We start from the raw sequence: 14,471 nt of genomic DNA, 5'->3' as shown, positions 1-14,471 counted from the left end.
AATTGGTCTGAATCTAAATATCAAAAGCATTTTATCTAAATTTGTAGAAAACTGAAATGTAGACAGCATCATTAATTATCCAGTGATAGATAGTTTTCATTAATTAATACAGGGATCACTGTATCCTTACCTGAAAAGATTGGATGGTTTCATTTAAATTCAGTATATGTTTCTTACAATATAAGGCATTATTATCACATCTCATACCTATACACATAAAAATTCAAATGCCCTCGTGTATACTGACCATCAGTTTAGAAAATCCTTGTACTTCATGTACTAATAACGTATTCATTTATAAATTAAAATTAATGGCTTTTTTTCAAAATTTTTACTGGACACGGAACTTACCTGTCCTAATACCCAGCTGTCTCCAAATACCTGTGCATTTCTCACCTCCATGTTGTTGGATGTAGTCAGATCATTTGAAGTGTATTTGTCAAAATTTCCACACAAACCTGCCAGTTTCCCCTAAATGAGAAGGATTTATTTTTAAAAAATACTGATAGTCAGTAATCAGTATGGAGTATATATGTGGAGTAAAATATTCTTAAACTGAAAAAGGTGAATCCAACTCTGACTTACACTTGGAAAATATCTGATATTATGCTATGCTTACAGTAACCGATTGCAAATAACTTTCTTCATGTTTCCCAGAACTTGCTCTAACTACAAAGTAAGAACTTAGTAATATTTTCTTCTGAAAGCTTAGTACTACATCAAATCCAGAAGTCAAAAGTTCAGGTGAATTACCTTGTAATTTTGCAGCCTGACTAGTTGTTATGATTAAAACTTGCTGCCTCTAATTTTAGATCACTTAGCAAGAACATTCATAACAGCAGTTATGAAAGAGACAGCTGCAACATTCTTGTGTTTAGGGAAGTGCTGCTGATGAACATACATATATGCATACATGCATATATAGATACATACAGAAAAAGATTCTTCTGCATAATAGTACAATGTGGAGCTGGATTTCTGAGGTGCTGCAGCTCACTCTAATTATTTTTTCCATAATGACTGCTGCAGACTTTATCTTACTAAACTAGAGCCTAAGGAAAAAACAGCTGCTAGAAACAGAAGGAACTTGAAGTATTTGTGCATCTGCATGCAACTTTTAGACCTTAGCCCCTTGTTAGCTTACTGTAAAATAGAAAAAGAATTTTTCATCATTATTATTATTATATGTATCGACGGTTGATAAATCAGCAAGCATGCATCTTATGGCTATTGAGAAAAAAGCCTACAATAATGTTGCTTTAAAATAAGATTAGATGGTTATTGTAACTTTGACCTACACTTCAAAATACCTGATACTGTTCTAGCATGGTGTGCTTTCTCTTCTTTTACTGGAAATTGTTCCCTCTCAGTACATGCACTCATAGCTGAGATGGAGCAGGGATGTAATTATTGAAAGTGCAGATTAAGTTACTTCGTCAGAACTCATGGATTGAGCTGCAGATGCACCAAGGCATATAGATGATGATGTAGAAAAGGACAAGGGAAGAACAACCGGTAAGATAAAGAGCCTCATATTCTGCCCCGCATCATTATCTAACCCTGTCACAGTATGCTTACGAGGTTTAAGTGTAAGTTCTTGTCTAGATCCTTTCCCATATCGCATTTTTTTTAATTGATACCCAAGATGCGACACCATCTGTTCATCTCAGCAGCCTCTACTACATCTCAGGGTGCAGTTCCACCATCAGCCTAATGCAATCAGTGCTACAAACCTGTTTTCTTCCGTGTTGCTAGCTATGCATTTCCTGTGCTTCTTTTCCACTGTTTTCAGCAATTACAAAAACATGCACATAACTAGGTAACTCAAAACAAATCCTCTTTTCCCATCCCAAATTAACTTTGAGTCAGAGCTGAATCACTTGCATTGCAAGGTTGCAATGTGTGGAACATCAGAGTAAACACGCGTATAGGAACAACCCCTTCTCTTCAGGACTTCAGTCATTAAATCACATCCTCAGGCACTTCTTACCCGTGAAATGCTAGCAGCTGAATACCATGTTAAACAGCTATATCAGTAATAGAAGAAGATATCACACTAGTAACAACGAGAACTACACAAAATCTCAGTTGCATTTTTTTTTTTTGGCTCACCTTCCATCGAGGTCCAACTTTAATATGCATCATGGTCTTCTTATCCCATAGAATTGTAATGTCCTGTTCTGGAAAGTGTATCACAGTATAATATCCAGCCTTCCACAGCTGATAGTTAGATTTGTTTTCCTGTCCCCTTAAGGCATTCTGACAGAAATTAATATTTATTAATATCTAATAAAGTAACTCTACCAAGGTATGCAGCCAATTAAGAATGTAAAGTGTATAGCGAAGAATATTTTACCTGTAGCATATAACTTAATCAATACTATTACTAGAAAGATTGACTAATACTTCAATATTCTGCCTTTTGGATCATTCAAGTTTGCTTTTGTCAGATACTTCAGTCTCTCTTCAAAAAAACAAATGGAGAGAAACAATAAATGCCAGTATGGTTTGACTCTTTGAGGCTTTTGAGCAGTCTTCTTTGTGAGACAAACAGAACTCAGAGAAAAAAATGATAAAGTAAGATTTTTCCTGGGAGCTGCTGTGTATTTGAGGCCTAGGCACTTGTGCTGCATTAACCCCGATTGAGAGATATTTTCCAAAAATATGCTCCTTTAGAGTTGTAACTTTAAAACACTTATCTTAAAAAGCAACCCAAAAGGAAAGAAAATAACTAACCTGCTTCTCAGAAGGTTCACTGAAATAAATCTCAGTGTCTCCAACAGTGATGAAAATATTCTTTGAGCAAACAATATCATTATCAAAGCACTTTTTGTTCTGAGCAATTATAGATATGTTCGAGTTATCCGTGCTCTGCAACATGAAGAAGAAATCATTTCACTTATAGATACAATTGCATTTCATTCCTACAGATTTATTCCAGCCTCATAATCAAAAAAAAAAAAAAAAAAAGTTGAATACCTTTGTGTTTTCACATCTTAGAAATTAAATTCAAGAAAAAACACAAATCAAGGAACCTCATTTTTAAATTCAAAACTGAGCCTTCAAGAAACTTGGACTTTGGATTTAAGCACAAAAACCATTATGTTCAGCTGTGAGTCCTCTTTCTGAGGACCTCACAAACTCATAGGATCAACCTATCCCTAAACTAAGAGTCTAGTTTAGTCTTGTAAAATGTGCTCATACATGGAATCCAATACTTACTGCACAGTCTGGTTGTCAAAATTGAGACATGCTATAAAAAGAGCTTTATTTTTAAACCAAGGTACTTGAGATCAAGCTGTTCATATTTTTAAAGCCAAGAAACCTACCATCAGTCAGTAGTAGATAAAACAATTTTCATACAACCATCTATAAAAATGCACGAAACTGTGAGTCATACTCAACATTACTGGAGTGGGGAATCATTTCTGATTTTTTTTTTTTTTTTTAACATTTAGAGGTGTCTTCTCTGTTGTGTTGATTGTTTGGCTTTCTGGTACCTCAAATTCAAATATAATCCATTCTGCCCTCCCAAGCCCATATCCATTGGCTGTCCAGCCTGCAAATTAATTTTGCATTCTCAGCACATAAATCACTTTTGTGATCTCACTCAACATATCTGTTCATTCACCTGCAGCTTCTGCAGCTCCTTCATACCCCCTCCCCCAAGGGAAACACACATCCATGCTGTAATTCCCCCATGATAGGGTTGGTATTAGAACAAAGGAGACCAGTGGTATTATCAGCGTTGATAACACTGCCACAAATAAAAATCAAGTTATTATTACTGTTACCATTTTTTTTTCTTTTATTTCACTTCTGTACCAACCCTTGCAGGACAACAAGAAACAGTAGCTGTAGAACAGACTCAAGAGGGTTATACATAAAGACCATATAACCATTTATAACCATAAAAGCCAGTAACAGTGCTTCTGAAATCAGCTCATTTATGATCAAATTGAGTCCCACAGTCCTTACAGACCGTGACAGACATGAAATAAAAATTCTTGGAGGTCACAAGCTCTATATAAGAGCACTGAGTCATTCAGTCACATATGAGACACTTGAGTAGTGCTGGAAACAAAAAGATTTTAAACTTCTCTTCTTACTCCCACCCTCCTTTAACCTCTCTCTGAGAACACGACTAGCTAGAACTAATTGCAGATGCTAATGAGCACAGTGGGCAAGATGGGAATGGTGGCTCTCAGCAGCTTGCAAGTGCTGGGAACTCTTGTCTCCCAGCAATGCTTGGAGAGCTCCACTCAGCCACAAGGGGAGGGACCCCTGCCCTTGCCCTGGTCTGTACCCTCAGCACCTCTTCCCAGGGCTTTGCTCCCTTCCTTTGGCAGTGTACCCCAAAAGGTGCAGGGAGCATACCCCTAACTACTCCCTGCCTGTCTTACCCATATTTGTTCTGCACTCATCAGAGTTCAAAAATAAAAACTATATCAGCAATTTTTCCTTACCAGTGAGAAACAGTGCATACAGAAAATACTCCTGCTGCAGGAAGCAGCTTTTTTTTTTTTTCCCCTTTAAAAAAAAATCAAGGTGACCAAGCTGTTTTAAAGAACGCTTTCAATCCAAAACCACAAAAGAAACAGACAAAAAAAAAAATCCTAGATGATGGTAAGTGTAGAGGTATTTTTGTTGCCACACAGAGGAAGTGCTCTACAGCTTTGCAGCCCTGAGTCTAGCATGGTCCACAAGCCAGCGGATGATGCTGCTTGGCGTAGAGAAGGCTACAGCAAGTGTGAGTGGATGCGATGAACATGAGATCCAGTAGATGCCAGCGAGCTTTGTTACCATAACACCAGGGTGTAAGAAACAAGTGGGTGGTGTGTGCCAGCAATCAGCTGGGAACACAGTGATTAAGGTGGGCTAAGCAGGGACTAGATGCCAGTAGTAAGGGGCCGCAGGAAAGCAGCTCTGCTCTTCACCATTTAGCAAGGAGCACAGCTCAAAAGTACTGGGAGTTTTGGGGTAGAGTGAGGTTCATCTGTCCTGTCCTGTGGTAAAGTTGTTTTAGGTTGCACTCGGAATAAAATTGCTCGCTACCTTTTTGGGAAATACACTATGTTTTAATTAAGTCAGGCTTGCTGCTGGAGCCAGTCCAGTAATTATTCCCCTCTGAGTCAGATAACAGCCCAGAGCATTTTGGGATTTATTGGAGGCGATGTTGTAAATTAAAAAGGAGACAAACTCATTAGTTTGGTAGATAGGATCAAGCCGATACCTTCTATGCTGGCCAAGGGAAAAGTGAGCAAGGAAGCTACCCCCCTGCCATGAGTCAGTTCAGAAAGGGGCTTAGCTTGCAGTCTGTGTGTCTAATTGATGCCTGGAAACATTACGGGCTGTTTTCATTGCAAAGTTCATTCCTCTTCAGTTAGCTTAGCCTCAGTAAAAGGGGGTACTCTGAGTTAATGGGGAAGCAATGTCTTCGCTGTAAGGAAAGAGATGGAGGGTTTTGTTTTAAATAAGGATTGTTAATTCAGGCTAATTATCCCACAGTAAAAATACACCTTTTTTGGCAATGAAGGCAAGTTCTTGGAGCAGCATCGGGTAACTGTACTCGCTATGCTAATCATAACTGCTGCCTCTGCCTTCTGACAGTCCAGGCCAATCCCTTCAGCAGAACAGCATCAACATACTCGAGTCAGAAGTTTTTGTGTATGGTTGGGATTTGAGCCAAGGGCAAAAGTTGAGTTATATTTCAAGTTAACTCTGCAGCAGAGAGAAGTCTGGAGACAGGGAGTGTTTTGCTGACCAAAGCCAGAACAGGGAGTCCTGAAGACATGTGAAGTACTTCCTTACTTGTAGGACTTCATGTTGGTGTTAAATTACTGGAAATGGTGCAGGATGGAAATGCAGTTCAATAGAACTATGCGTAAACAGACATTTAAGAAAAAAAGGTTTACATTAAATACTGATCTTCTGTACTTTCTCTCTTTCCAATTAATCTTAGACCTAAACACAAATTTAAAAACAGTTCTCTCTTATGGCTCAAATCTTTCAAGACAAGATTTCCTTTACTTACGCACCCTTGCCATTCTCTCCATACACCTCAGTAAAAATGGTTCTTTTGCCACCCATGCAATACGATTCAAATTCAAAGTTGATTACACCATTACTACAATGGGCTTCAAATTAGTCTGTAGCTGCTGTATGAGCAGCCTCTGCTATCAGCAAGGAAGAAAAGTGTGGTTGGAATATAGTGCTTAACTATTGCCAATGCAGAAGAAACAAGGACTATTTAGATAAAGTGAGGATTGTCTTTTACTGTTTAAGACAGTGAGGTCTTGCGGAAATCACTGGAGCTCTTAGGGACTGTGACATTATAAGTGATAACGATCGATTTCCATCCCTCTAATCTGTGCTGGATCCACACACAGCTATGAAAACCAGCTTTTGTCAATGCTGTTGGAAGAAATGTCTGAGTGGACACTAGAAGCAGGTCTAATAAATAATAAGGTGTGTGTGGGGGGTGCTTTCTTTCCTCTTTCTTTCCTTCTTTATTTCTTTCTCTCTCTCTTTCTCTCTCTTTCTCTTTTCTTTCTCTTCTCTCTTTCTCTCTTTCTCTTTCTTTCCTCTTCTTCTCTTTCCTCTTCTTCTTCTTTCCCTCTCTCTCTCTTCCTCTTTCTTTCTCTTTCTTTCCCTCTCTCTCTCTTTCTTTCTTTCTCCTTTTCTTTTTCTTCTTTTTTTTTTTTTTTTTTTTTTTCACAGCCTTTCGAAGGCAGAGTTGCTCTGTACCTTTTTAGGTGAAAATGCACCCGACAGGGGATGTACTACAGTTCATCATGTGAAACCTACTTACGCTGACAGAAACTAGAAATAAAATGGTTTTCCCACTGCAAGAGTATCTTCCCACGTAAATTACCATATCCAGCCTGTTCCAACTTAATATCAGTTTCTTTGTGATAACATGGAGTTGCCAAGCAACAGGGAAGACAGAGTCACAGATCTGGGCAGTCAGTCAAGCGCTCATTGTCAGTCCTGCTTCTCAGAACATTCTTTTCTAGACTTCACTGCACTTTTTTTCCATATTTCTTCCTATCCAAAAAAAACATGGTCCTTCTTTCCATTTTTTTAGTAGTGCTTGGGAATGCTAGGGCTTATTTTTTTTAGAAAGATACTATTTCAATATCCCAGCAGAAATTTCAATCAACCAATAACAGCAGCATACTTACATAATGAAAATGAAGCCTGGGATGAGACCATTTACAGGGGGCTGTATTTATTTCTTTGAAAGGTTCATTAAAATCTCTCTAATTTGTTAATATGAAGACTTCTTTTCCATTCTTGATATGCTGACTTCCCTTTTTTTGTGTGTTTTGTTTCCTACAATATGCTAACTTGCAAACTAGGTTGCCCACAAAAGCATCTAGGGACATACCGTAAACTGGACAGAGATAGATCAGCCCCATTTTCCTTTTGTTTTCATGACTCATTGGAGATTTTCATATACAGCCGCACACACAAATACATGCCAAAAAGCTCCAAATAATGAAAAAAAAAATACACATTAGTTTAAAAAGTATATGTATTTTTTCTCCTTCCTGCATATTTTAAGAGAAATGCTATTAACTCTGTTCAGTCTTAAGCTTTTAGGAAACTCAGAATTAGTTTGGCGGTCATTTAATGTGCTGTGAATTTCTTCTGAAGGAACTTAACTCTCGAAAACATTACTTCAGCAAGCTTGATGAAAGGGGGAGTAAAGCATCTTATCCTAGGTTTAGTGAGCACTTCAGCATAAATATTAAAGTGGTTTTGGAGACCAGACGTATGATTTGGTACCTGACATGATCTTTCTCTGTTAGTTTATTGTGCCATTTTCTAGGGTGGTTCATATCCAGATAATCATTAGTTATTCAAAATTCATTCACAATTGACACCATGAAGCATCTCTTATTGGAAGGCTTTTTTCTTTTTTCTTGTATGATAATTTCTCCTGTACCATTTCAAAATGATATACATACATTCTGTATAACTATATAATACCTGCTTATCCTGAACACATTTGTACCATCAGTTTTCCCTATAGCTATTCAAATATTGGAGCAATATTGTTCAAAGTCAGCAGATGGCACTGATACACACTGTCTCAGTTTAGGAGAAAATCTGCATGAGATTTTGGATACAATATTATAGGTAAAGAGAGAAGTTGTCCTCTCACAGGAGAAAAGGAATAGTAATATTATTTATTTTCCCACTGATGTTATTTCTATATAAGTACACAAAAACACACTTTGGAACTAAGAACCTAAAAGAGCTAAACTGCTCATATACATACAAAATTTTTAAATTCCATCAGTGTCTTCTACAGTGGCAGACTATGTGATTATTTGCACTTAAAATATGGCAAAGAAACTTGCAATGAGTCTGTGCGATATGACACGTTCCTGTTACTGTCATACAATTAAGTAAAGATGGAAGAGAGCAACACTAAATAGAATCGCTGAAGAAAATTCAAAGGGAGGAGAGATTATCCCAGCTACTGACTCACTCTCAAACTACTTCCAGATGTCTGCTAATGCATTCATGATAACTCTTTTCTATTTCTTTAAAAGAGACTTCCCAAAAATTATAAACCTCAGGAAGAATGAACTCTCAACAACTCTTAAGAAAGATCATTACAAGTATTTGTACATGTATACAAGCAACAGGAAAAATAGATCATCATATCAGTTTTTTTATTATACAGATATTTAGTTGTAATTTTTATGGCAGTATAGAGTTGTTGGGTGTTCTGGGGTTTTTATCAGTAATACTATTTAAATCCAAATAAATTTCATAGATCTGCTGCTAATAATGTAAGTATATAACAGGGAAAATTTTACTTGACATACTTCATAACCTTTTTTTCTAAGTCAGCATTTCTGAGTTTTTAGAAATTTGATGAAATCAAATAGAGATAGCTGGAATGGGTTTGGTTTTTCTTTTTAATATTTTAAGAGAAATACACTAAAGAGGTTTGAGAAAAGATCCTTTAAAACAGATTTTCTTTTGTTCCACTTAGTTAGCTTTGCATGTTTATACCGGCAGACTTGGCTTTTGCTCAGGTCACATTACTGCAATCCTTTTCTAATTAAAAATTAGATATTCTGAAGATTAAGGATTCGGGAACATTCAAATATTTGTTTTCAAGTGACACAGTCTGCAGCGCAAGCTGTTCTGATATATAATCCAGCAGCACAGTTGGTGATGTTATTTTTACATAGCTACATAACTATTTATATGAAACTTATTTGTATTGTATTGGGATTGTTTTATTAATAAGTGCACAATAAATGTAAATATTTTATCACTATTCATTTGCAATGATAAAACGTAATAGAACAGAAAACAGAAAAGGACAGGACATAGTGGTGACAAATTTGCCTTTTCTGATCTCTAGCAAATTATGGCAGGAACTACAAAACTGGAACTTGCAGGAAAACTTTTATTGCTTGTTTTTAATATAATAAATGTTAAATGTGCTTATTTACACTGCTCTAGGCTTAAGTCTTGTTTCCATACATTCAAAAACAAAAATATTCATATCCTGAACTAAACCAAAGTAAATTTAATTCACATCTCTTATTGACAACAGCTAGCATCAGAGGCCATAAAATGCTAAGCAGCACCTATGGGTGACAAGCCTGAGCACCTCCCACTTCAAAGATGGCAATAGGCTTCCATTTCACTGCTGACAACGTACCATAGAGCTTCCTGAAACAGCAGCACGTGATACTATTTTTTCTTCACCTTTTACTGCTCTATCAATAGAATGTGGACATCAACAGTCCACAAAGCTTTACTCACCAGAGGTGACTCAACTGAGGCAGCCATTCTTATGGTGATCTGACTTTTGGGCAGCTATCAGATGATAACATTTTAGAGTTGGTATGACCAAAGAGCTGATGGATGCTGAACATAAACAGAAATCCAAGGTGAAAAGGTCACTTTCTTCAAGCTGGGTGGTTACTACATGGCAAGGCCCTCAGAAAGAGGATCTAACTTAGGAGTCATACCATGCTCCTCCAAATTGCCAGCATCATGGCAAGAAACTTTTCCCCAAGCCTTTCCTGGAAACCTTCCATGCTAATCTGCACAAATTGAAAGAAATCTTTCCTTTGTTGGAGAATAAAAGTGATTCATTCACTGCATAATTTAATGGTCTGAAGAATCAGGTGTTGGAGACAGAAAGGCATGTAGAGGTAATTGAGTCTGAAATCATTGATCTGGAGAAAATGGAACCAGAGTATAAATCCGTTGCCAACTGTAATCAAATCTTCTGCTCACAGAAGGGCTAGAACAAATGGAAAAATACGGACAAGCCAACATTATCTGAGCTCTGTGCTGCCCAGCTGAAGACTAGGATGGAAAGGGATGTCTCCCACGGGGACCTGGCTATTGTCTTTTGCAGGATTTCCATAGACCCAGAAAAAAGTGTGCATCCAGAATGGTTTCCTCTAAAATAATAGGACTGATGAAAAGCAAACTGTTGGTGTTCTTTGCAACTAGAGCAAGGCAAACAGCTCACAGTAAATAATATTTTCCCTGAATAGTAATGTCCTTTTTGGGACACTAATTTGCACAGAAACTGTCAAGAACACATTGTTATTTCTACACAGTTACTGTTGATATAACTTACTTGACAAGTGGTTTAAGTGGATATATTTTGGCATATCTCTTACTCATGAAAGCCTTTGATGGAAAGTGGCTTTGAGGATTAGATAGGTTAATTAAAACAATAAAGACATTCTGATTATAACCCCATGTTACAATTTTATTCCCTGAATAAAAGAACTTTTAGAGTCAGGTTTCCAATTTAAAACACCTATGATATTAAATTCATATTGTTTACTTTCCCTTTAAAATCTTCAGCCTGTTAAAAGAAAGAATTTTCTTAACTATGAACAGTTCATTTGACAATGTTGGTTAACTGTGAATCTGCAACTGTAATGCTCCATAGGGTGATCAACAGCAAGCAGAATGTATTAATTTTACCAGCAGGCTATGAGAGAGATCATGAAGATGCTACTTCATTCTATAGGTTTGCTAATTTAATGGATCCACAGACTGTCTGACACAAATGATGTTGAAAAAAGCCACACACAAAAAAAAAATATATATAAATATTCAATAAGGGGAAGTGGGATAAAGGCTACTTCTGCCTCCTCAGATGTGACAAATAAATAATTGAAGAGTGGTTGCTTTGTGTGTGGTTGCTGCAGTTTATACAGTCATCATTTAATAAATTTAGTAACCACGTTAATATATCAGCAAGTAACAGGTAAAAGATTATCACTGCATCAAACAACCTTTGTATTAAGCCTTCTAATAAAGAGAGCATAATCTAGGAACTTCAAAATTGTCTCAAGTTATAAAAGAAGGGATATATACAAAGAGCTTCCTTACTGTATTCCTGAGGGCAGACCCACTATCTAACGCAAGGGACACAGGCTAGTCATTTGGAAAACTGGGATACTGGTTTAGCCGATCATGTATGTTTTGTTAAACGAACTTCTTTCTCAACAAATGGGCTCCCATGTGGTGACTCTTGAACCTTCTAATTGGCATTACATTCCAATTATTTGATCGAATGTCTGGTTGTTGTTTTCATAATCCTCCAACACATTAAAACCAGTGGCAACCTTTGTCTTTAAAAGTGCCTTCATGGTTGCATCAAAAAGATTTAGAAAGTGACTTTAACATGGCCAAACCCACAGTCCCTCTAAACTCCCCCTTGGACATTTCACCAAATCAGAGAAAATATAAATCTGCTTCTCAGAAGAAAACAAGTCTGAGGGGCTCCAAAGTGCAAACATTCTGACCCTACAAATCTCAATAAATAATATACTGAACTGCAGGACTGGAAACCAACAAAAAGCTAGAAAAAGACCAATGTGTATAATAGAAAGACCGCAATATTACTGTAAAAGCAGAAACTCTATAAAACACACAAGTGGAAGAAATAGACAGCAAGCACAATAATGCTCAGTAAAAGTTTGCTAGAAAATAAGATCATTTGTTAGGGAAAGAACGTAGCATCACCAAAGACAGAAGATAAGCAGGAAAATGTAATAAAGCTAGGTATTTACATCTTTTTAGTTAGGAAATTGGTTGGCATAATTAAATCAATGAAGTATTTACATGATCCATACTGATAAAAGAGAAATTCATTGGTCTCCTATGGTTTTCTTTTTCCTTTGAAATTACTGAGTCAGGTTTTAAAATGTTAGGAGCGAAAATATTGATATCTTCTCTGTGAATGTCATTTATTCATACAGAAACTTTACTCCTCAGTGTGCAAGGTAACTCCTAATTCCTTGTTATCATGTCATGAAACATTAGTGGCCTAATTTCTTGATTGCATTAAATTCTTTGGTCATGTCTGACTGATGTATATATCTGTTGAACTAATCATAAAGGGCTTTTTCATTCACCTACTGCCACCTTAAACAAAAAGATCTGACAGATGATACTCCTGTTGAAAACAAAGTTTAAAGTTTCATAATTGGCTGAAAGATAATACTTGATTTTCCCCCCATCAGAGCACAGGAGTTCCTTATTAAAAAGTAAGGACGACTTCTTTGTTCAGTAGAGTGCAATACAGTGTCAAATTAAAGAATTGTTCAAATATATCAGATTCATAGAGGCTAACAGCCAAATCAATTGCTGTATGTTTGTAAAGCATGTGGGAACTGAAACTGGGGACATGGGATCCAGATGATAATTCTTAGACCCGGTTCTGTCTCAGGGAAGAATTAGTATGCTGACAAATTAATTGTAGTTATGGTTTCCCTTATTGCACTGCTATGGTACTCTTGTTTAAAGTATTTAAGATAGCAGAGATTAAATGGTCCAGTTCTCACAGGAAAAAGATTAATAAAAGGACAAAATTATTACAGTGTTGTATATATATAAAATATTAGGACCACATCAACTATTCCAATTTCAGGTGTTTGGTGAGCCTTTTACACGTTATTCCTAAAAATCGACCATGTAACAGCACTCCAAACTACCAGTAAACCAATTAATTTTTCACTAGTAACTATCAAATCTATGATTCTCTGTAATACCTTGCAGGTGTGCAGGTGGGGAACCTGAAGAACACAGCATATACATCAATTTATTTTTAAGTTGAAAAATACAGGTTTATGGGACAGGTAGTATGGTTTAGGAGACAGCTCTGCCTGCCGGGATGTTAGGTGAGGCATTTAAACTTTGGCAACAACATCTACTTTCCCACCTTTCATCTGCCTTTTTTATCTGGAGAACAGACTATAAGAGACAGGGCTCTCTAGCACACATTCTGTACAAACAGATGATCAAGGGGACTCATTATATTAATGTGAGACTATTATTTAAAAAAAACAATGCTGCACATGGCCACATCTATATAGAGTAGGGCAGTGATGAAAATACAGCCATGGAATCCTCTGATCTAGGAACAACAAAGCCTGTTTTGAAAGAGCAGCCTCCTCATGAAAACAAGTCTGCACATATAGTGTAGTTTAACCACATCACTGCATGGTACGACTGCTCACATGTATGCAGTACAGTTGCAGTGGAACTGTGTACATGGAAATAAAAGCATATATGAAATTGGAGAATGGATGATACCTTGGATTATCACTCAGGTTGCTGCTAGTAAGACACCTATTACAACTGTTTCTTGTACTTTTGCCACATAAAATTTAATTCCTGCATATTAATAGGCAATTTAGAGCCTATCTTCATGGTAGCACAGTCACAGTTATTTTTTCTAAGTGTGCACTGATCTGTATTTTTCATTGTAGAATTTTATTTTCCATTTTATCTTGTAGTGTTTTCTGCTGTAAGATATGCTGAACTTTTTGGTGGTCCATTTCTGTTTCAGCTGCTCAGACTGTTTCTATATGATCAGCATTCTGTCTGCTCAGTCCCAACAAAACCGTTTCAAAATTGTTACTGAAAATGCTAAACAGAGGTTTCAGCATAGATCTCCATGGGATATCACCAAGTTCTCCCCATTCAAAAAAAAAAAAAAAAAAAAGAAAAAAAAAGGCCATTTATTCCAATCCTTTAAATTCTAACTTTTAAGTTATGTTTGTTATGTTTGTATCTTCACTCTCAACTAGTCTCTAAAAATTATTTGTTGAAATCTGTCTCCAAAATGTCTTTATGTCTAAAATACACACATATTGACCTGATCATTCTTATCCATATGTTTGTCTTCACCGAGTAAGTCAGAAGATTCATCATGTGTGACGTTCTTTTACAGAAAAGAGTTCAATTCTTCCCCAATATCATGTCATTTCTCTTTATTATGATTTCAATTAATTTCCTTCATATGGAAATCAGATGTATTAGTCTGTTCCTGCCAAATTCAGCTGAGGAGTCCTCTTAAAATATTTAGTTATACTACAATCTTCCATTCCTCTGATTCCAGGATTACAGATCACATAGTTCATCAATTCTATATTTTAGTTCCTTCAAAGCTCTTGTGT

At 36.5% G+C, this 14,471-nt stretch overlaps 1 protein-coding gene across 1 annotated transcript in view; it reads right to left on the bottom strand.

Moving 5' to 3' along the window:
• The window catches only part of OTOGL (otogelin like), a 92,646-nt gene that overhangs the window by 42,563 nt on the left and 35,612 nt on the right, over positions 1-14,471 (bottom strand). Inside the window, 3 exon segments of the mRNA XM_040544770.1 lie at positions 352-471; positions 2,113-2,259; positions 2,737-2,871. Of these exon segments, the coding sequence (XP_040400704.1) occupies positions 352-471; positions 2,113-2,259; positions 2,737-2,871 (402 nt within the window).

The sequence above is a fragment of the Cygnus olor genome, chromosome 1, assembly GCF_009769625.2.
Source record: "Cygnus olor isolate bCygOlo1 chromosome 1, bCygOlo1.pri.v2, whole genome shotgun sequence".
In the NCBI taxonomy this organism is placed as follows: Eukaryota; Metazoa; Chordata; class Aves; order Anseriformes; family Anatidae; genus Cygnus; species Cygnus olor.
The sequence above is the reverse complement of the archived record's forward strand: the minus strand, read 5'-3'. Positions and strand labels throughout refer to the sequence as shown.